Source organism: Epinephelus lanceolatus, chromosome 9, assembly GCF_041903045.1.
Source record: "Epinephelus lanceolatus isolate andai-2023 chromosome 9, ASM4190304v1, whole genome shotgun sequence".
NCBI classification, from domain to species: Eukaryota; Metazoa; Chordata; class Actinopteri; order Perciformes; family Serranidae; genus Epinephelus; species Epinephelus lanceolatus.
In genome coordinates this window covers 30888742-30913515 of record NC_135742.1, presented here as the reverse complement: position 1 = coordinate 30913515, position 24774 = coordinate 30888742, and the positions used below count along the sequence as shown (strand labels likewise).

General features: G+C 41.7%; 1 protein-coding gene across 2 annotated transcripts; it reads left to right on the top strand.

Moving 5' to 3' along the window:
* Positions 1 to 880: 880 nt before the first annotated feature.
* LOC117252737 (phosphatidylinositol transfer protein beta isoform) lies at positions 881 to 23262 on the top strand. 2 transcript variants are annotated; one of them, XM_033619845.2, is made up of 12 exons: positions 881 to 990; positions 3855 to 3885; positions 7840 to 7985; positions 8253 to 8344; positions 8540 to 8547; positions 9859 to 9933; positions 10032 to 10115; positions 15251 to 15328; positions 18006 to 18116; positions 19418 to 19540; positions 21417 to 21495; positions 23109 to 23261. In XM_033619845.2, exons 1-11 carry the CDS (start codon positions 971 to 973, stop codon positions 21462 to 21464), a joined length of 816 nt encoding a protein of 271 aa, XP_033475736.1. In that variant the 5' UTR covers positions 881 to 970; the 3' UTR covers positions 21465 to 21495; positions 23109 to 23261. The 2 variants fall into 2 exon arrangements, with proteins under 2 accessions (XP_033475736.1, XP_033475735.1); XM_033619844.2 differs by lacking the exon at positions 21417 to 21495 and having other exon boundaries at positions 23109 to 23262.
* Positions 23263 to 24774: the final 1512 nt, after the last annotated feature.

Genomic DNA, 24774 nt, shown 5'->3' with positions numbered 1-24774 from the left:
AGAAGTAGAAGTACTGATTGTAGAGTAAAAATATTATAGTCAGTGTTTTAAGATTATATATGGTGTCTTTAGATTAATATTACTGCTACATTCATGTGTATGTTGCATTTTACCACTGTAAATGTTTAAGGCCATGCTATGCATATATGCTATGCATACATGCCATGAATGTGTGTAGCGTTGCTGTCCATCTATCTCTAAAAAGTCAACTTCTCATGATGTCAGAAAAACAGGCCTGTTTTCAGCCTTGTGACCATGCATTTTCCTGATCCAAAGGGGTTTTTAAATAGCTTATTTTGCTTAAATTAGGAAGAATTTTCTCACCACATAAAGGTACACTTCATTCTTCAGTTTAAAATACACATTTACATATGGAGATGGTTTTCACTAGGCAGAAATAGTATGAAAAATTGTAATTATAAAATAACTAAAGCCAAAGTAAAAAGTACCTAATACTTACCTCTGAGATGTAGTGGAATATGAAGTTGCATCAAAGAGAAATTCTCAAGTAAAGTACAAGTACCTCTAATTTCTACTTGAGTAAATGTACTCAGTTACATTTCCAGTGACAGATACCAGGTGTTAGGACACGTCAAACTAGCGTGTGGGCTTCAGGCCGTGCAGCAGATAATGAAAGCGCATGCTCAAACTCTTGATCACGACAGGGACTGCTTCATAAGTAGGCCAAATCTGAGATGATGTAGCACCTTGGTGACTGATGTGGTTTTAATGTGATTTACTGACAGATGAACTGGTGCTTATTGATCAGACCAGATGTGCAAAAGGCGGGTAAAAGTGACTACAAAGGGATTCTATTGGTTAATAGTAATTAGCGTGTCCGTCCATGCCTCCCTCCGCAAATCACCGCTCGCGGGGGGAGGGACCGGGGGCCCCTCTCAGCAGCTCATGACGTCAGCAGCAATCAGCGGTCGCTGGGCAGTAACGGTAGTATCGAGAGAAACAAGCTACGATGGTCCTCATCAAGGAGTAGTAAGTGCGATGTTTGTGTCTTAACTGTTCTCTTGTGAACATAGTGAAACAAATGCGGCTTGTAATGGCGGATTCGGCTAGGCAGGGCGGTTTTTACAGTGGTTTGACACTAATGAAAACTTTTCATCTTGTCTCAGCGTGTCAGACACACGAGGGAAGGGTGGGATTGCTTAAGAGCTGCTGTGGCCTACCGGCGTTGACAGCGGCACGGCACTGTGTGACAGCTGCTGTTATCTTACAGTTCCTCGTGTGTTCACTTTAACTAGCTAGCTTCTGAGCACTTCAGTTTATGGGTTGTGCACATGTGTTTAAAAGTGAGACGGCGTTTGCGCTTTCAAGCTGTAAAACTTAAGCTTACTTAAGCTACGAAGCCAACTGTAGCTCACGATATGCTAATGCTAGCTAACCTAACGGTATAGCGTTAACGTGAATGGAAATCACTTAGCACTGCTATTGTTATCTTTGCAACATTGTCACAAAGGCATGGTGGCGCCCACTTATCTTACCTAAGATAAGAGACTTTGATTAATAGGCGAATCCGCTGGTTTTCGTGTCAAAATCAAGCTCCTTCAATCAACAAGCCTGCTAGCGGTGGTAGTATAGTTACGCTAGCAAGCTGTTAGCTGTGAGTCATAAAGTTGGATCAAAAGATGCTGGTGTTGACATGTAGCCATTAGCAGTCAGAAAAACATGTCCAACCACGGCAGTAGACTAGTTTTAAACCCAAATGTGTGCCTGTTGGATTGGGACATGTAAGTGTGCTAGTTTTTATCCGTGGCTCCAGCAGTAAAGGAATGAATGCGTTTTGATCAAGGCAGGAAGTGTGGTATAAAATTATTCCTCCCCCTCAAAGCCATCTACCATCATCATCACATTTGCGTTTTTTAAAGACGAGGTGCTGGACCCATTATATTCATATAATGTGTCTATGACTAACGTGCCTTGTGTCTATTGAGGCTTACTTTTATTTTCAATTTCTCCTCCTCCAGTTCATATAAGATGACGTCGTGTAGCACAGGAACGTGACTGAAGTCTGACAAATCAGATTAGTGGTTGTTTGGTAGTTAGATAAAAACAGAAGCTTTATAGATCAAGAGATAAGGTTGTACACTAGAAAGTAATATAAACAAATACCAGCAAACTTTATTAAGCAGATCAGCAAAGTTTACAACAAGTCCTTGATCTGGTTAATGCATTTCATGTAGTTTGATTGAATGATAGAAAGATCAGTGTCATGATTTATGGTCAGTGGTTTGATCTGTGAAATCCAGTTTAAGGCCAACATTCTGTTTGGTATTCATGTCGATATTTTGACTTGATGCACAGATAGATAGACAAGGATTCTGGGTTCTGCATGCCACAGAAATACAGTATGCATATTATATCATGTAAAACCATGTTACTGAATTGTCTGATTCCATAAATATTGCACAGCAGCATTACTGTTAACATGATTAGCAATACACTTGCACCTCAGCACTGCATGACCTGAATTCCATAAAAGGGCCAATGTAGAAACATAAAATGGCAATAACATCCTGAAATTGGCATAACCTGCACAAATGCAAGGGAGCACTCACCAACCATATGTGTCCACATCCGTGTTATGTTCTTCTAAAGTGCTGTAGCAAATGCTATTCATCTTTTTACAACCACTACTCTGTATGCTCTTGTCAAGTTCATTTTACAAATATGAGAACCATCACGATGTGCCCTGTGCCCTTGATTTTGGGGAAAGTAAACGTCACTCATCACCATACCTTGCATTAGTGTTGTGGGTGGCCTTGTTACAGAGGCCTGCAGCGATAATAGATCGTCTGTCAGTGGTTGTCATTGTGAAGATTAACCTAACTTGAACACAAGTTAATAGAGTAGTGTTAATTCTGGACAAAATGTAAAATGTCATTGTCACAGGTTCCCACAGCTCATTGTCAATATCATAAAAAGAGCAGAAGAGTAGAAAAAGTGCAGCCAGAGATATGTCAGCATGGGATACAGCCTTGCTTCAGATTTATACTTTAAGAGAACTTCCTCTGCCTGCTCTCTCTTTTACTGTTGCACTGTGTGGTTAGTGGTCATGGACTGAAGCTTCATGTTCATCAGAGTAAATGATGCAATTGGTTCGGGCATGCCACACCCTGAAGCAGAGATCTGTTGAGACACGAAGATGAAAGTTGCGGTGTATGTTAACCATGCAAACGGTAAATATGGTGTGTAATGTTTGAATATCTTGTCAAGTAAACATGCAGATACCATTTTTCTTTTCTTTTTGAAACAGCAGTACCTACCGTTACTGGTCTTTGTAGCACATTTGTTGTTTTTAAGCAATGTGTTCAAAATGGCTTGGTACTTACATTTTACTTTGCGCCTCTTTGACTAACACTCTTGACCATATTCAGTCTCAGCTTTACTATGCACTAACTATTTTACTTGAGTGATAGGTTCCTCTCATAGTGCTGAAGTCAGCAGTGTGTCACACTTGGGTTTTACCTCAGTTTTTACCTCAGGAAGAGACCACAACTGGCTTCCTGTTCTTAAGCAGTGAGAAGGTTTCTGTGTACTGTTGAGGTTATTACTAATTCCTGGCCAATGCCATGGCATTACAGCTTTCTCTGTAATGGTTAATTTTTTTATAATGTGTTAGTGTTTTCTTCATTTTGCACCATGGTTCAAACTAAGTACATTGAACTGAAACATGTTTTTCTGCTCCGTCCTTGAGTGTGATGTTATTTTTGGAGGTAGTATTACACTTGTAGTTCACTTTAAAGGAAAATTGTTGTGCTTCTGGCAGAAGTGCTTGTTGAGCAGTGTTTTTGAGAAACAAGTGTTGTGTGAATGTTACCACACTTCTCTTTCTTTTGCAGCCGTGTGGTTTTACCCTGTAGTGTTGAGGAGGTAAGTAGTCTCCCTTACTATTACATTGACAAAATGAGTCATGTTGTAAATAACTTCTATTTTCATTTTAGAACTTCTGGGTTCCACCTAATGTCTTGTTCTTTTAACATATGTCTTTCCTCATTATAAATGACAACAAATTTAGCTCAAGTAAAGTAACTGGAGCAATCAATGCCAGTCAGTGCAGAGGATTGGAAATACTAGCCTTTTTGCTCTCCTACATTATTTTGGAAGCCACAAAACTGATCGACTTTCACTTTTAAGGTTACAATCAGTAACTCAACTTTTTGTCAAATTTGCTGAAACTGTCACTACATCCACACACAGTAGTGAATGAGTCAGATAGTCAGTTAAAGAAAGACACAAAAAAACTTGTTCCTCCTCCTCCTCATAGTGCTTCTGATTGCGTTTGCTAGAATCCACCGCGGCTGAACAAAAACAACCAATCAGAGCCAAAGAATCTCAAAGGACGCATTCACACGCACTATTTGGTCTAACAATCCGCTTCCACGGATAGTTCGGTTCGTTTGGAGTGGTGTGAACACTTATTCGAACTCTGGTGCAGACCAAATGAGAGTACCCTGGTCCGCTTGAAAACTGGGGGTCTTAGTTCACTTGCAAGTGAACCCTGGTGCGGTTCGCTGATAGTGGGAAATGCAAACGTACTATCCAGGAAGTAAACTAAAGAGAGAAAGTGATGTAGAGCACAGTGCATTTTGGGTAGGAGAAAAAAACTTCCAAACTAAACAGCACTGATCGAATATGAAAGAAGATTCTGTTACTGCATTGCCTATTTCTCACCTCAAATGTTTCCAGAAACATATTTTAGTGTACTGTTACGCTGTGAAATTTGAAAGTTTGCTCCAGGTGGTGGGCGGTGCTTTGTTTTGGCTCAACTGCTTTCAATGTAGTGGCCAGTGGCTGCTTTGCAAACTTTCTTAATTTATAGCTCAACAGTACACTTAACAGTGTTTCTGAAAACATTTGAGGTGAGAAAAAGGCAATGCTGTGACGGAATTTTGATTTGATCAGCGCTACCTAGTTTGACAGTTTGACTGGAGTTCCAGAGCAGTGATTGACATAATTGACAGCTGTGTTGGAGAGTCCTCTGTGGATTCTACAAATGCTATTAGAAGCACTATGAGGACTAACAGATTATCTGTCTCATGTATTACTGTGTGGATATAGCGTAGGGTTGGGCGATATGTTAAAAATTTCCAACCGGCCACCGTCAGCCCATCAACCGGCGGTTGCCGATATATTCGGCAGTTGTGTGTGTGGCAGAGAAAAAAAAAGAGGGGGGATGTTGCATTCATGTGATGTTGAAAAGAATCGAAAAATGACTTTCAGAATGGGATAATTCACATGAATGCCACCTCATGTCAGAAAAACAACTCGGCAACTCGGATCTCCCAACACCACATGAATGCAGCAAAAAAATGCAGCGTGCTTTGCGAGCCCACTCATGTCCAACATGGCACGGAAATATCTGTGCATACCGGCAACAAGCACGCCATCAGAGAGGGTGTTTAGCACGGCTGGTAACATTGTTAACCATATGCACGCTTTGCTTAAGCCAGATAAGGTTAACATGCTCGTTTTCCTCTCCAAAAACATGTAAAACACTGTGTTTTTGAGATAAAGACAGCGCAAAGGGACTATATTATTTTATGTGATTTTTGCACTTTATTTTTCCATTGTTCTTCGTTTAGCCTATATTTATTATTATTTGTATTTATTTATTCAAGCAATAAGCCTACAAGAGGCTTTTAGAACAGCTATAACAGCTTAAGTCTTTTTTTGCGACGTCCGCAACGGCATTATTATAAAGACAGCGCAAAGGGAGTGGACATTATTATTTTATGAGATTGTGTGATTTTTGCACTTTATTTTTCCAATGTCCTTTGTTTATATTTACTTATTTGTTATCATAGGCTACTGTTACTGTGTAACTTTTGTGGACCGACCAACTGTTTATTCTGTGTGAATAAATTTACCTGTGCCTTATCCTCTGACTGTGGTCTTTAGTGACAGTTTTAGCAAATTTGACAAAGGTTTTTTTTAAGACAGTTACCATTTACAGCTTTAATTGAAGAAGTCTATGTGAATAAATTAACACTTGCACCTCAGCTTATGTTTCCTGTCAGTCTCACTGTCACATGCAGTAGAACCTGATGCTTTATTTTGTCTCAAAGCGTTTCACTGAATGGTGGTTAATAGGAATTACAAGAGGTCTCTGTAATGCACCATTCTTCTACATAATTACGTTATCCTCACAAAGATTAAAGGCTGTGCATAAATAATGCACTACTGTCTTATCATTTCCATTGTTTGGCTTCTGGTTGCAAGTTAAGGCAACACAGTCTCATCCAAAAAGGGATCATTTGTAATTCTTATGTAGAGCAGGATTTGCTCCCTGTGTTTATAAAGGTTTATGTCATGAATCACACAGACTCTCACCCTGCTGCCTTATATGGTGATAGAATCTCTTGGCAATTAGTGCTGCATTTTAAAGCTAAGTCCAAATAATTGAAGAATAAGTGCTCTCTTTAGGGGAGATTGGGAGAAGCACTGTTTAGAGCTCTGGTAGCTGAAATACAAGCAAACATCCACCCTTCTGTTTTGTCGTCCATTGTTCATCACAACATGCAACACCTGTTAACTTGGCCTGCAGATTGTGGGGTTAGAAATGAAATGCAAATACACTGTCCAGATTATGGCTGCTCTTCGTTGAATTTGATTTGGAAAGACATCAGTATAATTGGGGAAAAAAGACCCTTGCTCTCACACCACAGGTCAGACACAAACTTGTTTAACTATTGAGTTCTGCAGCAGTTTTTCTTGGCATGTTGTGTAAATCTGCAATCCGTTGGCAGGACAGCATGACAATGACACATATTACTAAGTTATTACTAGATTAAATGTTCGGTTTTAAAACACAAATTAAGTCATGCATGTGCTGTGCCTCTACAATCGCAACATAAACGTACGACTCAGGGCTGTAACCTAACCTAGTGGTTCTTTACCTGGGCTTTGGGAACCTATAAGGGGCCACAATAAATCTTGGGGAGGGAGGGGTCACAAGATATTTAAAAGAAAAAGAAAGAAAAATATTTCTGCAGCACAAAATTACATTTCTTTCTTTTCTATCATTTCAGCATTTTTTATCGTACAATGCTGCTTAAAAATCCTAACGAAACAGGCTGAAAAGGAAACTTTTTTTTCTGAACTGCTCGTTTCATGTACTTAGTAATAGTCAGTGATGAGGTAGATATTGCTTCTTTTTAAGGGGTGTATAGGTAAAGAGAGGTTGGGAACCACTGGCCTTAAACACTGAAAAATATAGATGTAATGCAAAGAGAATACATGTCCATCTAACATCATAATATGACCAGTAGTCTCGCTCACCAGACCTTTCTCAAGAAAAGAAAGGTCTGGCTGAGCCGACTCTCACTTTGAGATTGGAGGAAAAAATGCCCCGGCTGCTTGTATTTCTTTCAACCAATCACAGTCGTTCTGGGCGGTGCCACAGCAACGGTGCGCTTGCAAAAATATTGCCGGGGGAAGCAGGTTTTGGTGTAACACGCCCACAAAAATATCACCTACAGGATGCGAACCATGGCAGAAAAATGGCTACATCCCCGCAAGATCAAACACCACAAAAGTTAGTAAAGGACGTGTTGAAAACGGTTGAAAACTGCTGCACAACCGGAGGTGGTAGGGCGGGACTTCAGCAGGTGGCTCGTTCCGCCCAATGAGAGGCTGATCTATGCAGCGAACTTCTGCCCACTCAGACTATATGACCAGTAATTCAGGTTCAGGATTCACATGCAGCTTGTATTAAAAAATACTTAAATTTGCTAAAATGCATTACTATTTATAGCTGTCTATTTCTGGATGTACTGTAGGTGACTGATGTGGTTTGTGTTAAGGTTTTGTTTTTTCGTGTTACAGTATCAAGTGGGACAGCTGTTCTCAGTGGCCGAAGCAAGTAAAAATGAGACGGGTGGTGGCGAGGGCATTGAGGTACTCAAGAATGAGCCCTATGAAAATGAAGGCGAGAAAGGACAATATACACACAAAATCTATCACCTAAAGAGGTATGTGTCTTTTCTTTGTCTTTTTTTTTTTTACCCCTCTCAATCAGACTATTTGATCCCATAATTTCCTTCCTACAGTGTAATAGCTCCGTGCTGCCAGGCAGTGGCAGTGTTGTCTTATCTTTAGTTGTGAGGCATTTGAAGTTGTTCTGGTTTCCACCTGCACAATATTTCCTCTAGAATCTTTGGTAACTGAGGCAATGTGTCTGCCCTCTCCCTTTCTCCACGTACATCAACCTGTTCCCATCCTCTTTACCCACCCTACAGTAAAGTCCCAGCATTTGTCAAGATGATAGCCCCTGAAGGCTCTCTGATTTTCCATGAAAAAGCCTGGAATGCCTACCCCTACTGCAGAACCAGTGAGTTCCCCTCCCCATATCAGTTTACCTTTGCTTTACCCTGAAACCCTTAGTCCTGATCATTGTTAAATACACTTGTGTTACTGGTATCATAGCCATGTGTTTTCTGTTGATGTGAATTTATAACATTTGTTTTATTTTTATATGTAACTGGTTTCCCCCTCCCTTTTCTCCTCATGCCTATCCTTGATCCAGTTGTGACGGTAGGTATCCTTAAATGGCTTTTGTCTTGTTGTAATTCTTAAAGGGACAGTGAACCCCAAAATCAAAAATACATACTTTTCCTCTTATCTGTAGTGCAATTTATCAGTCTAGTTTCTTTTGGTGTGAGTTGCCGAGTGTTTGAGAGGTTCAGAGATGTCTGCCTTCTCTCAAATATAATGGAACTAGATGACACCACAGGTTTGTGGTTCTCAAAGCGCCAATAAAATACAGTTGAAAAACTCAGAAGCAATGTCCCTTTCTCGAAATCCCGATCCAGTTACACAAGATAATCCACAGATCATGTTGTGAGCACTTTCATGTAGGAGGTATTTCCTTTCTACCAAACTACACCTGCTAACCGACATCGCATAGACGGAAGCATGCATCTACTGCTAGTTCACCTAGCACCACCTAGCTCACCTTTTTTGGGGGCGCTTTGAGCACCACAAGCCGAGTGCCATCTATTTCCATTACATATGAGAGAAGGGAGACATCTTCAAAGCCAATATCTCCAATGCTGTGTTTCAAATTGGATGCTTCTGTTAGTACACAGACGTTAAATTCAATTTTATTTATATAGCCCAATATTAAAAATCGCAATGTGCCTCAGAGGGCATTACAACATCTGACACTTCACCCCATGCATAAACACCAAATGTAACTATGTCCTTAGATAGAATAGCTTATGCCACAACTCGCATAACTTCAGTGCCAGATGATAAAATGTGCCCCTCTTAAAGTTAGCATTTGTGTTATTGTTTGCAGTTCCAACTTATCAAGAATTAACCCAATAAACAAACTGATGGCTTAAAACCAATAAAAAACTGCACATGTATATCTGTACAATGCTTTGGTGTTCACCGTGGTAGTCAGCTGACACTTTACAATTTTGAAATGTGTATGTGGTCTTGTCCTGTCTGCTCGGTAGGCAACATGGCGACCACTGAGAGTGAGAAATGTCCAACGTTCCACACTTGACGTTTTGCCCATTATGAAAGTACCTGTTGGGTACTCATGGTGCACTGCTTTTTGTCATGCTTCTCAGTGTGAACACAATTATGCACTCAAAATGGTGAGTACAAGTACAGAAGTATCTGATTTGAGATGCAGCATAATGCTCGGCGGCTCACACCAAAACAATCTGGATTGATAAATGGTACCACAGGTAAGAGGAAAAAGATGTATTTTTGATTTTGAGGTGAACCGTCCCTTAAAATTTTCAAAAGATTCTTTCAGTATATAGAGCTTCTGCATTTTTTCTGTGTACTCAGTTCTGTAAAATCTTATCATACCCTGACTCTTTCCTCTAGAATGAGTATATGAAAGATGATTTCTGCATTAAGATTGAGACATGGCACAAACCAGACCTTGGAACACAAGAAAATGTGAGTACTTCTGCATCTTATCAAGCAAGTATCAAGTATGAACATCAGATTTAAGTTTGTACACTTGTCTTACTAATGCTTTTTGTTTGGTTGTTCAGGTGCACAAACTAGACAGTTCCACGTGGCAGAATGTAACTGTTGTGCCCATTGACATTGCAGATAGAAGTCAAGTGTCCAATGCTGTAAGTAGAAACTCCTCTGGCACACTTCCAGTGTAAGATAAAACGCTGTTTGGCGCCTTCATGTGGACAATCTGATTATTACCAAGCTTTCTGGCAAAAACACTTTTGTTTTTGCTCCCATTTTTTTTGGGCTGAACTCAAAGATCTGAAACTTTTTCTACATACATAAAAGACCATTTCCCCTCAAATACTGTTCACAAATCTGTCTAAATCTGTGTTAGTGAGCACTTCTCCTTTGCCGAGATAATCCATCCCACCTCACAGGTGTGGCATATCAGGATGCTGATTAGACAACATGATCATTGCACAGGTGTGCCTTAGGCTGGCCACAATAAAAGGCCACTCTGAAATGTTCAGTTTTATCACACAGCACAATGCCACAGATGTCGTAAGCTTTGAGGGAGCGTGCAATTGGCATGCTGACTGCAGGAATGTCCACCAGTGCTGTTGCCCGTGAATTGAATGTTTATTTCTCTACCATAAGCCGTCTCCAAAGGCGTTTCAGACAATTTGGCAGTACATCCAACAGACCTCACAACCGCAGACCACGTGTAACCACACCAGCCCAGGACCTCCACATCCAGCATGTTCACCTCCAAGATCGTCTGAGACCAGCCACCCGGACAGCTGCTGCAACAATCGGTTTGCATAACCAAAGAATTTCTGCACAAACTGTCAGAAATCGTCTCAGGGAAGCTCATCTGCATGCTCATTGTCCTCATCTGGGTCTCATCTCATCTGGGTCGCACTTCTCCTTTGCCGAGATAATCCATCCCACCTCACAGGTGTGGCATATCAAGATGCTGATTAGACAGCATGATTATTGCACAGGTGTGCCTTAGGCTGGCCACAATAAAAGGCCACTCTGAAATGTTCAGAGGGGTCAGAAAACCAGTCAGTATCTGGTGTGACCACCATTTGCCTCACGCAGTGCAATACATCTCCTTCGCATAGAGTTGATTAGTTTGTTGATTGTGGCCTGTGGAATGTTGGTCCACTCCTCTTCAATGGCTGTGTGAAGTTGCTGGATATTGGCAGGAACCGGAACACGCTGTCGTATATGCCGATCCAGAGCATCCCTAACATGCTCAATGGGTGACATGTCCAGTGAGTGTGCTGGCCATGCAAGAACTGGGTTGTTTTCAGCTTCCAGGAATTGTGTACAGATCCTTGCAACATGGGGCCGTGCATTATCATGCTGCAACATGAGGTGATGGTCGTGGATGAATGGCACAACAATGGGCCTCAGGATCTCGTCACGGTATCTCTGTACATTCAAAATGCCATCAATAAAATGCACCTGTGTTCGTTGTCCATAACATACGCCTGCCCATACCATAACCCCATCGCCACCATGAGCCACTCGATCAACAACGTTGACATCAGCAAACCGCTCACCCACACGACGCCACACACGCTGTCTGCCATCTGCCCTGAACAGTGAAAACCGGGATTCATCCGTGAAGAGAACACCTCTCCAACGTGCCAGACGCCATCGAATGTGAGCATTTGCCCACTCAAGTCGGTTACGACAACGAACTGCAGTCAGGTCGAGACCCAGATGAGGACGACAAGCATGCAGATGAGCTTCCCTGAGACGGTTTCTGACAGTTTGTGCAGAAATTCTTTGGTTATGCAAACCGATTGTTGCAGCAGCTGTCCGGGTGGCTGGTCTCAGACGATCTTGGAGGTGAACATGCTGGATGTGGAGGTCCTGGGCTGGTGTGGTTACACGTGGTCTGCGGTTGTGAGGCTGGTTGGATGTACTGCCAAATTGTCTGAAACGCCTTTGGAGACGGCTTATGGTAGAGAAATGAACATTCAATTCACGGGCAACAGCACTGGTGGACATTCCTGCAGTCAGCATGCCAATTGCACGCTCCCTCAAAACTTACGACATCTGTGGCATTGTGCTGTGTGATAAAACTGAACATTTCAGAGTGGCCTTTTATTGTGGCCAACCTAAGGCACACCTGTGCAATAATCATGCTGTCTAATCAGCATCTTGATATGCCACACCTGTGAGGTGGGATGGATTATCGCGGCAAAGGAGAAGTGCTCACTAACACAGATTTAGACAGATTTGTGAACAATATTTGAGGGAAATGGTCTTTTGTGTATGTAGAAAAAGTTTTAGATCTTTGAGTTCAGCCCATGAAAAATGGGAGCAAAAACAAAAGTGTTGGGTTTATATTTTTGTTCAGTGTACTTTACATAAGGGATGTTCTAATGGGGTTATTGAGTATTTTTGGATGAGCAGTGATCTTATCATTTCATTTACTTTTGAACATTTAAAAAAAAAAAAAGTAATTTTCTTTGGAAATAGTGTCAGTGTTTACTGATATTTTGTAGAATCAATAAATAGGAACAGAATTACTACTGATAAGTATTGTTGTACAGTTGTATTGTTGTACAGTTGTATGTTTCCAGCAGATCAGCATACAGTTTTTGTATGCTTTTTTTTGTGTGATCAATACATCAGGAAAAAATGACTAAAAGCTCATTGCAAATTCCCAGAGCCGAGGACCACATCATTCAATTAAAAACTCAAAATTAGTTTTTTAAAAATGATTTGAAATAGAAAAACCTTCAAATCATCACTTTAGAGAAGCTGCCAATGTTTGACATTTTAATTTGACAGACTACCTCAACAAGCTGGCAATATTAAAATTTGATTGATATACTGTTGATCATCTGATTAATTGATTAATTGTTCTACTCACTACTTCTCTACTAAAATGAACTTGCTTAGCAATGCAGTTATTTTTATTTTAGCCTTTGAACCCACTCACTAAACAGTGCTGGAATACTGCGATGTACATGTCGTATCTGTATTGGAGCTAGTGGATCCAAGGCGGCAAATTATACAGTATTTTAGTGAAGTGTATTACCAGAAGATGAAATACCGTGTAACACACACCTGTCTGGCAGACAGTGGAAGGCAAGGACTGGCGGCAAATCACCTTGGACAGTTGGAAAAGATTGATTTATTAATTTAATTATGCTTTGAATGAGCGTGAATTATCTAACATATCAACACATGCTTGAAAGGTTTTTAAAGCATTTAAGAAGTATACACCCAATTTGAGAATCCCAAGATTACCTCAATAATATTTCAAAATATAAATATGAGTTTTTGATGCTCATGAAATCTCTGAAATCTTATTTGAAGATGTTACACATTATTGCTGTTATTTGACATCACATTGCCTCATTTCAGTGTGTATGTGTGTATGTGTATGTGTGTGTGTGTGTGTGCGTGTGTTCGAGAATGTGAGGCTATTTGGCTGAGAAGCATCGGTTTCTGTGTGTGTACGTGTTTGTTTGTGGTGGGTAGTTAACGAGGCGGAGGTGTTTGCCTTGCTGGAGGAGTGTGTTGTGTCTGAGGACCCTATCAGCCCTCAGCCTCAGGCATGGCTGCAGGGCCTGGGGCGTACCGCCAGCACCGATGAGTTTGTTAGTGTAATTAAGGCTCACAGTGCTTCGTATGCCGGAACTAGACAAATACACACACGACACAAACACACTCGCACTCTTGCACACACTGTTTTACTTGTGGAGTAGCTCCTTTTCGTCTACCACGGCATATCGATTCACAGACCTCATTAGTGCAGCACAGTGTATTGTTATAGTGATGGAGCTCTCAGCATTAAAACAGCCAAATTATTGTGTGTGTGTGTGTGTGTGTAAGGGTGGGTTTCTATCTCTTTCCACACGTTTGGCACCCTCCTGTTGGCCGATAGCCCTGAAAAGTAGCTTTTAGCTGCAGGCGCATCATGATTTATTTAAAATTGCTGGGCCCTTGAGCTGTTGATAATTTGAAAGCCATTTCATTTATTTGAATTACTATTTCTCTCGCCTGTTTTATAAAGTCCGCTTTGTCATGTGCTCATGTGCTTGGCATATGCGCCCAGTATGTTTCTATATGCTTTAAAAATCTTTTTGCCATGGGACCAAGATCCATCCATGCAATGGGGAATAAGTGGTTAGTTCACTTAAATAGCTTTAGCATGACATGACTGTGTGTGTCTGTTTGTGTAAAAATGTATGCATAGTGAAGGGAGTGTTGTCACAGAGCAGCTGTACTGAGGCATACACACACGTACTGGTGTGCAGCAACAGAAACTTGCGTCAGCATACATGCAGGTAGATGCAAGCACGATCACGTATGAACTGGCACCAACGCTCGCCTAATTAAACAGATGTTGCTGGTGGCATCAACGCTCCATAGACACTCCTTTATCTCTTTGCCACTTAAGGCTGAGTTGTGCTCTGGCCTTGCTGCATGGTATTATCTCCAGGGGGGTGGCAGGTTTTGGAGAATGAGTGCGGTACTCTTTGGCCTTTCACTGGCAGTGACTGCTGTGCTGCTTCGTTTAAAGCACAGTGAGTGAACAGTAGCATAGGACAAACACGCTGCCATTTCTATAACCTACTGAATGCTGATATGAAATTGGTGGTTATTTTAAAAAACTAAAATTATGTCTTTATTAAGGCTTCCCATGGTCATGGAAAACATGGAAGATCATGGAATTTCAGTCGTGTTTTCCAGGCCTTGGAAAGTCATGCAATTAGTAAAATTCTTTAATTTTTAGAGAAGTTGTGGAATTTTGTTGCGTGTAATGATGGTCATGATCTTCATTCCTTTCCCCCACGCTCCGTCTATTTCTCCATCTATGGCAGCTAACTGGAATTATGTTGGAATAGTTTGGACTTGATATGGTGTTGGATCATGAATCCCATTGCTTACCATCGCTATGCCATGCCCCACTTATACTTTTAAATTGTACTGCATTTTTGAGATGGAGCAGTGTTTGTGTTATACGTTGTCATAGAAATATTTTTTTATAGGTCCTTGAAAAGTCATGAAAAAGTTTAGAAATTTTGTCCATTAAAATTTATGGTGACCCTGTATATCTGAACATACTTTCTTTTCTTTTTTTTTTTCAAAAATTGGAAAAATCTTCATACTTCCTTGCCAAATAAAACAAGGTGTCTATCTGTTGCTCAAGTCATGGTGTAGCACTATTCATGTATAAACGTTAAAATCAGTCATACAGATTACCTCCGCTTGTTAACAGCTAAATATAATGTGCTATGTATTGTATTAATTATAGAAATTGCTCTTCCTGTAGGACTACAAGCTGGATGAGGACCCTGCCAAGTTCAAGTCAGCTAAGACCGGCAGAGGACCCCTTGGGCCCACCTGGAAGGTAATGCACTTGTTAGCTGAGGAAATTACATATATCACATTCACACGCAAGTGGCAATTAATGTCACTGGAGACTAAACAAAGATTCAACCCAGCTAACCTTCTATACCACACTGTAAGAAGGGGCCATATACCTGGTCATTGTCATTCACATAAGACCTGCAGCTGTGCTTTCACATACTTCGCCACTGTAACTGCACAAGACCTTGCATAATTCTGTGCAAAAATTTTCCAAAGCACTAAATAAAGTAAGGTCGGTCATGATAAAATGGAAAGAATATGGAACATCTGTAAATCTGTCGAGAGCAGTCTGTCCTCCCCACAGAGAGGCCTGTGCCAACTCTGAAGAAGCTACAGGGTTCAATGGCTGGGATGGGAGACATTACGCTTGTAAGAATTGTTGGAGAAACCCACGACAAATAAAAACCCACTGTTAAAAATAAAACCCATTTTGGCGAGCAATGCCAGAAGGTATGTAGGAGACTCTCAAACATAGTGGAAGTAAGTTCAGTGGTCTGAAAACAAAAGATTGAGCTTTTTGTCTGGTGTTTGGTGGCGGCGGCATTATCCTGTGGGGTTGCCCCTCTGCAGCAGGTCTTGGAAGGCTTATGGCAAAATGAATGCAGCAAAAGATGGAAATCATTGAGGGGAAACCTGCTGCAGTCTACAAGAGAACTGCTACTTGGGTGAAGATTTATTTTTCCAAGGAGATAACAACCCCCAAAAATAAAGCCAAAGCTACTCTGGAAATTCCTAAAAAAAAAAAAAAAAAAAGTTCATGTCCTAGAGTTACAGAGTCAGAGTCCAGACCTCAATCCAGTCAAGAGTTTGTGGCTGGACTCAAAAAATGCTTTTCACTCATGGTCCCTTTGCAACTTGACAGAGCCTGAGAAGGAGAATGGAGAGAAATTGCAGTGTCCAGATGTGCAAAACGGATGCAGGCGTATTCACGTAAACCCAAGGCTGTAGGCTAGAAACATCACTACTAAATGTAACATGAAGGGGGCGAATATTTGAACAGTTATGTTGTGTTTTTATTTTTTTGTTTAATTTTGTAGAGATTTCTTTCACATTAAAGAGTCCTTTTCCACACCAGCACCACTGTCGGTAATAATCAGAACAGCTCTGTGCACAGGAGAGCACAGAGCTGGAGTGGGGTCTGCAGAATTGTAAGGCTGCAATTTGATGAAGACAAATCACCTCTTTCTCAGCCCTAATTGGATGTAATAGAAATTTCTCGTCACCGGGTCAGATAAAGGTTCTACTCAGAGCTCCGTCTGCCAGACATTGTGTGTGACGGGAGATGAAGACAGAAATGGGAAAGAACTGCGTACGGACATTGATTCTAAATTTGACAAGCAGCAGCTCCGTATAAAGACTGATGTACTTTTGATAGAGAGTAATAAGTCAATAAGATGAGAAACTTTGTCAGGAGTTTTGTTGCTTTCCCCTCTAAACCCTGCCTTACCCCCGCAGCCTCACAAATGGGTCCTGCTCACTGTTAGAGCGCTGAGAATTTCTACTCTGCAGCGGAGCCCTCAAAGTTCACCATGGGAAACTTTCCTCTGCTTCAAGAATTTTTGCAGAACAAAGGCAGCCAAACAGCTTTTAAAAAGTATGAATAAAGAAGCACAACTTTTTATTTTGTGTTTTTAATTAGATCACTTTCCCGTCCGCTGTGGACATGGAAAAAGACTGTTTTTGAAAAGGTGAAAAAAAAGTAGTTATGTGACAACAGAGGCACAATTTCTGCCAGCTTCTCAGAGCAATAAAACTCTTGTCTATCTCTGCATGCACACATGCTTGCATATCGGTACCCTTTGTATTTCTGAAAACTTCTGCTCCTTTGAGTGGGGCACAGAGAGGGAGAGAAGAAATGTCACCGTAAGTGTTTTGATGTAGAATCCGTTTCATGTGAAGTTCTCCTTTAGCGATGACAACTTTTCTAAACCCACTGCAAATTTAGAAATGTTTCTCATTTCCCCTCTCCCGCTCCCCTCCATGATCGTAGCATCAAACAGCAGTGGGATGAGGGTGATTGAGGCGGGTCTGTGGCATTTTCTCTTGGAATGCCTAGCCAGAATGAAGTGATTAATTAAACAGGTGTTCTCGGAGGGAGAGTATGTGTGTTCTGGGGGCGAGGAGGTCCTAGGTGTTAATAATGTAACCAGCTTTGCACCGCGACGCCCTTATCGCTTCGCGAGCACCGTTTTATCTGCCTTCCATGGCCACAAAGGCATGCCTGTCGGGAACGGTGTCGCTGTCAGGGCGGAGGCAGAGAAATGGTCCCTTCATCTGGAGTTTATCCACTTTGCTCTGCCCCAACCCCCCTCCTTCTTTTCTTCTCTTCTTCAGAGGGAGGCAGAGTGCAAGCAGCGGATGGATTTAGAAAGTGTGTTGTAGATTAGGGCACTTTTATCTCTGCACAGCACATCTTCATATTGATAATTATTTCAGCAAGCTCCATACCCAAAGCATTATGTATTAATGATTTTCAGCTTTGAATGCAGCCAAGATTAGTCTAAAATAATATTCTCTCAGCCTTCTGCTGTTTTTAGGATTATTCTCTCATTGGAAAGTTTCTGTCAAGTTTGTTACTGTGTTATTTATTCTGATGCTGCACTTTAAAAAGTGATGGGTTGTAAGTCTTGTTCTTTTTTCTGTTCTTCTCCTTACAGAAAGAGCTGGCTGCTAAGACTGACTGCCCAAAGATGTGTGCCTACAAACTGGTCACAGTCAAGTTCAAGTGGTGGGGCCTGCAGAACAAAGTGGAGGGCTTCATCCATGAGGTTAGAATGACATATTGACACAATTGAACTTCACACAGTCAATGTTCCTGGCTCTGGAGTTGCGTTTGGGCTCTGACAGCTCCAGTTTGCAAAATCAGTTCTTTGCTTCTTTACTGTCTGATTTAACAAGACATGGGGTGATAATTAAGTTTTATTGTTTTATGACTTCCAGTACAAATGTATCATGATGATATGATCATATTATGTTCCTGTTTTAGAAAGTGTTTTGTCACATGTAATTTATGCCAGTTTACATACATTTTCATATTGCGAATTACAACTGAATGATTAATTGTTCAAACTGACATTGTGATGTAATAGAGTGCAATTTCCAAATGGCAACAGCTACGATTATATATTTTAAAAAAACAGTCTGAAACAACTGGTCCCATAGCCTTCGCATGCACACATGCTGCCCAGTGCTCCACATGACATATTTGAATGAGATTAGATGAAGAAAAAAACTTGTAAAATGCCAAGCACAAGCTTTGATGCTCGCATTACTAATGTGTAAAAGCGGCAAAGGCTGGGTTTAAATGCAATCCACATGTCTATGTATTACATTGTTTGCTGTAGTGAGTGTGTGGTCGAAAGAGAGTGATGGTGAATGTGCCGAGAGCAGACAAGTGTTGGCGATCAGAGCAGAGAGTCGGTGTGCTTCTTGACCACTGTCTGGAGGCTAAAACAGGGACGGTTAACAAAATCTTTGCAACAAGGCAAGTGGTAGAGCAATAGTCAGTGGACACTTGAGTGTTTTGTTTTGTTTTTACTGTAACTGACTGGAGATCAGTAGATGTTAAATATTTTTTTTTGTGTTTACACCAGGCCTGTTTTTCAGATTTCATTTAAGTCATGATGGTTATATTACATGTTGACATGGTTTGAATTTACAAGCTTAAATATTCTACTGTGATTGAAGGTGTTTTTACAGTCCAGTAGTTAAATAAAGATATGCCACTCATATCAATTCTTATATCAGTTCATCATATTTCATCATAACACATTGGCCTGGCCCACATGAAAGAGCAGTGTATATGTTGACTGTGTCCAGTGTTGTGTTGGTTATAGTATAGAATAAAATATAGCTTATATAGAGTGAATAATACAGAAGATAAGGAATGTTTAAAAAAAAAAATTGCAATCACAATATCATTCTAAAAAAAGACTAAATATTTTCCCATATTGTTCAGACATATTGTGAATACACACATTTTAAAGATATTCTTATTAATAATGTGATATTAATATTTTTTCTAATCATACCACCCAGCCCTAACCAAGACTACCACTGTCTCCCTTAGCAAGAGAAGAGGATCTTCACCAACTTCCACCGGCAGCTCTTCTGTTGGATTGATAAGTGGGTGGAGCTGAATATGGATGATATCCGACGGATGGAGGCAGAGACGCAGAAGGAGCTGGAAGAGGTGAGTGCATGAAAAATGGCCCACAGTTAAAAATTGAACCTTGTGCATCTGATGTACATATTATTGGTCAGTGATGGGTTGCGTGCACAGAACTGTCTCCAACATGAAGAGCGTACAGCCTCTGGCACTTTGTGTCTAAGGCCTAGTCCACATGTACATGGGTATTTTTCCCTCCTTTGTTCCCCAAAGAAATTCCCGTCCACACATACACTGTTATGAAAAAAATGAAAACACAAAAATACAATTGAAGCGCTGTAAAGAGCATGCCTAAACAACAGGCAGCGATATAACTGAAAGCCTAAAGCAATGCAAAGAAGATGATGTTGGCCAATCAAAAGCCCAAAAAAAGCTATTATCAGAAGGCTACCTGTAGCAGTGACCTCCGTAGTACATTGTGACATCTTATCTTCAATATATTGGAAGAGTAGGGGTGTGCCAGATCATCGTGATATTATTTTAGGGCCATATCGCCTAATCCACGGAAGAGGTAACTGTGCGTCTAAACGTCCTAGGGCAAGATACTGCACCCCAAATTGCTCCTGATGGCTGTTCCATCGGTGTGTGAGTGCGTGTGAATGGTTACTGGGTAGCAGGTGGCTGTGAATGTGCGTGTGAATGTGACATGTAGTGTAGAAGGGCTTTGAGTGGTCAGAAGACTAGAAAAAGCACTATACAAGTGCAGTCCATTTACTGTTTACATTTGTGCGTAAACTTGTAAAAAGCCCTGTTAGCGAGGCTAGAGTCAGCACGATTTTGGTTAAGTCTGCCACTGCATGAAATGATGCTTCATTTGTGATGCCTCACATGCTGATATTTCAACCCAAGAATTCTGTTTTCCCTGTCTACATGTCAACACTGAGAACTGAGTTTTTGGGAATCTTGACCGAGTTTTGCAAAAGGATTGTTTTCAGTGAGGTAAAACACAGTTTGAGTGTGGACGAAAGGCAAAAACGCAAAGAAAAAGCTACATTTTCAAGACTAATACTTGCCCCAAGCTTGAAATGAACCTGTGCAACACCTAGTTGTTATCCAGGTGGAGCTGCTGTCTTCCAATCATTAGATTAGGGCTGTACAATTAAACAAAATCGCAGTAGCTAAGTGCAGTATCCAAATCGTAGGAGATGCACTTTTTTAAAAAGGTAAAATGTGTCACGACATACTATAACAAATGAAACATTGTGGTGCTACAAAGATGCTCCTGCCCACAAATCACATTCCAGATGTGGGAACATGGTTGTTTGGTCCTGACCTCAGCAAAAATCACATCATCATTAATATTTTCATTTTTTTTCCAGTGAAGATGAAATGCAAAAATTACCCTTCCCAATAACATCACGACTCATATCGCAATCACAATAGCCGTCAAAATAATCACAATATGATTTTTTTTGCATATCATGCAGTTCTACAGTAGACATAATATAAGTTGAACATACAAGGACTGTGCTTGCGTGATTAAATAGGAAGGCAGCTGGAAAATGTTTTGCAGCTTAATCACATTTTTAACTTATGCTTTTGTGTGCTTTTCCATACCCTGATCATAATAACTACTGCACTGATGTAAAGTGGAGTACTCAGATATTGCAGTGAAAGAGAATGACAATGACATCCCAATTTTGCCATTAACACCACTGTCTGGCTTCCCAAAAAGTAACATAACAATTTGCCACGCTTTTTTCTGTTGTCATCTCGCAGTACACATTTCACTTCCTTGACCCCCATTGCATTTCAGAGTACATCTCAGGATGCTTAATTAACAACTGGGAGAACATACTTAACATTTTATAAAATGTTTCCATGGTTACCCAGTCCAAGCTGCCCCCACAGCCTTCCTAATCCCTGTTTCTGTGATTTCCTGTATTTCATTTTTGTCCAGATGCGTAAGAAGGGCTCTGTGCGAGGTACAAAGGCTGCTGACGAGTAGCCAGGCCAGGTGTAGCTCTGAGTGTTGCTGTGTAAGTTCTTGCTGGTAGAGGCCAGTCTCTTGGACGCTTTCTCTGCTCCGTGTGGGGTTTCTGTGTTGCTGCATGCCTATACTGCTTTCTCGCTTTACTCCTTGGTGTTGTGAAGGGGCTTTTAGTCCACTGTGGCTTTATCTGCACGTGTGTGTATATGCTTTCACTAACAACTCCCTAGCTCACTGTGAATTAGTTATCAATAACACCAGATCAGAGAAATATGACGTATGTTTATGGCCGGTAGGTGTTTTGCTGATGCAGTGAAAATCTCCTACCGTGGTTTGTATGAGTTCCTGCTGCGTTTGTGTACCCACTCACCATGCAAGTGGCATAACATCTGGGCAAACTTTTCTCAGAATCACACATGCTATCTTTTAAGAGGTGGCCAGCAGTTAAAAACATACACAGAAGGCCTGCGCAAGACCAGCATCTGCAAACTAGAGCTTCCTTCTAGAGGACTACAAGGCAGAGAAGAAAAACAGACCTCTTTTAAATCACAGGCTTTAATTTCTGTGAATCACATTCTCTGTAAACCTTACTCTTGGAAGTACTCTAAATATCAGTCTGGGAGCTTTTGGCCGTACAAGGAGAAAAGGGAGGAATCCGGGCTGGACTGGCCAAAGTGGGCCAGGCTCAAACATTCCTGGCTTACTACCAACATGCAGCATTCTGTGCTTAGCACCCCCCCTCAAATCTCGCCCAATTCAGCATGTGTTTCTCATTTTGCCTTGGAGTAAGTAAACAGGCGGATGCCATCAAAGAGGGTTGTGGCGAGAAGGCAGACGAGGCCTGAACCTCTGGGCTGAAGGGTTAGCAGGGTCACAGTTGTGACTGTATGGGACGACACGGTGCCTACATACAGAGGCTGCCACACAAGACTGCCCTGGGTGAATGAGAAACTCACATTGTGGAGACGACGCACCAACAGTCATGTCTTCCCTTTTTTTGTGTATACTCGTCGGGTGCTGTTGGTGTAGAAGGGGGAGGCATGAGGGAAGGAAAGGGCAAGAAGGGGGGGGTGGGGGGGTGGCTTCAAGATGGCTCCTTTTTTCCTCATTAACATACAAATGGAATTCTGCAGTTGAGAAGGAGTCTGTGCTGTGATTGAGAAAAAAGGGAGGGAGGATGGGGAAAAAGGATGGAGAAGTCGGAGGGTGAATCCTCATGCCATTTCATCAGATCTGTCTATTCCTCTGTTTAGAGGCACTGTTAGTTTGAACCGTTCCATTAAGGTGTTCGGCTATCAGATTCTGCCACTAATTGACTTTCCAAAGCCATCAGCCTCAGGGTGGGAGAATTTGAAAGTGATGCTGTTATCTACCTAGAAGACAAACAAGGGGCTTGATAAGGGCTGTTGGAGCAGATTTCTAAGGAAAGGCTCAAGATTTCAGTTTGCAAAATAACATTTGTTGCATTTTTTATGGTTTGTGATACGAGAAGTAAAACTCAAGTCATACATAATGAATAAAAATGAGTCCAGACCTGTGCACAGTAACCAGCAACCATTTGTAAAGGGTTCCACTGACGTTCAAGCATCCACTAAACCTGCCTCTCACCTGTTTAGTTTACATAAATCTAACGTGGTGACTGTTTTCCTGTTTCCCCCACAGCTTCGTAGAAAGGGAGAAGTACGAGGAACCAGTGCTGCAGATGAATGAAAAGGATTTTAAACGCCCACGATGACAGCAGCGATGGAGACTGCTAAGAGGGCTCCTTTGGTGCCACTTTTTAACCAGAACTGATTCAGGCTGTGGAGGTGGGGGGTGGGGGTGGGTGGGTTGGGGGGTGGGTTGGGGGGGGGGGGGGGGGGGGGGGGCTCTGCTACCTGCAATCAATAGAGCAGATCCCTGACTTGCACCCAATCATAGACATTCTATACACTGAGGAATTGATTTCTAGAAACCAACACGATCCTAGCTGATAAGACTCTGGTTAATTTTGATCTCCTGGACAGAGAAAGGCCAGCTATCAGCATCATGTTATTGACAAGAACCTAGTCTTCTGGAGAGATATGGAGAGGTGCTACTTTGCAGTAGAGATCCATTTTTACAAAAAAGCAAATTCATTGGCTCGATTCCACAGTGGCAGGTGTTGGACCAAATATTTCCTTCTGTCCTACTTTGATTTTCCTTTTTCCTCCAAAACATTCCTCTCAAGATGATGCCCTGTCTGACCCGTCTTTGTCTCCTCCCCGGTCTTAACTGTACACACTGTGGCTCAGTGGTTTGCATTCCCCAGCATGAGTCTGTCTGTTTGTCATACTCATGTTCCTTCCTGCCACAGCCTCCATTAAGAGATTACTAACACCCTTGGCGTCTTGGCCCATTGTAATCCTTCCCCCCCATCACCCCACCTTACCGAAAGCACTGCATCTTATTAACACTGACAATCATGCCCGTACAGGTATTCACTCTCCCTCTCATACGGATTTAATAGAAACGCACATGCATATGACACGTATACATGGCGCACATGAGGATAAACATGCAAGTTTGTTTCTCAGACATACGCACACACACTCACAGGTGTGGATGCCTTTGCAGTGACTGATCAAAAGATGACTGATTAAAAGCTCAAGCTGGGCAGATCCATGCAAGCTTGTTCAGCTAAAAGGATGTTACTTTGGAAGTGTTTACAGCTCCCACTGATTTTTTTTTTTCTTTGCCCCCCCCTCCCCCCCCTCCAAACACACACACACACACACACACTCCCTATTCTGAAGATATTCACACATAACATACAACACGGCATTCACCTCCCTAACAGATGTCCCCAGAGAAAAAACTGCACTGAAAAACAGCCACAGATGGTGCTACACCCCTCCAGCCTCTGTCACAAGCCAAACTGCAGCGCACTGCTCGCCCCACCTCACCCAGCCCACCCCCAGAGGCCTGTCTCACTCATCTGGTTCTCCGAGGTAGACGGCTTCCAAAAAGGCCTCTTCCCTCCTGCTTCATTCTAGGTGTGTTTACAGATCCACAACAGCCTAACCAGTGCCCAGTTGACACCAGCACCACACACTGCTTGCCTTAATCTCCAGACCTTTGTACCTATCGGACCTATTATACCTGTTGTACCTCCGCTGCCAGCTATTGCTCTAGCTACCTCCCTTGTTTCTGACCGGCAATTTTCCTAACACCTAAAGGTTAGCGCTAGATATTAGCCTGCTTTTTGTTAGGAGTAAATCTTGGCGGACAGAGCTTCATGAGCAAAGGTGTTTGTAATGACTCTTTATTTTCTTCTAGGTGTAGATTTGCAAGTGACTCCCTTTTATGT

Bases quoted from the DNA above. Each gene is read 5' to 3' on its own strand.
- LOC117252737 (XM_033619844.2), top strand. From the start codon at position 971: ATGGTCCTCATCAAGGAGTA. The intron at 991-3,854 runs GTAAGTGCGATG...TTTCTTTTGCAG, and splicing joins ATGGTCCTCATCAAGGAGTA to CCGTGTGGTTTTACCCTGTA. The intron at 10,116-15,250 runs GTAAGTAGAAAC...CTCTTCCTGTAG, and splicing joins GAAGTCAAGTGTCCAATGCT to GACTACAAGCTGGATGAGGA.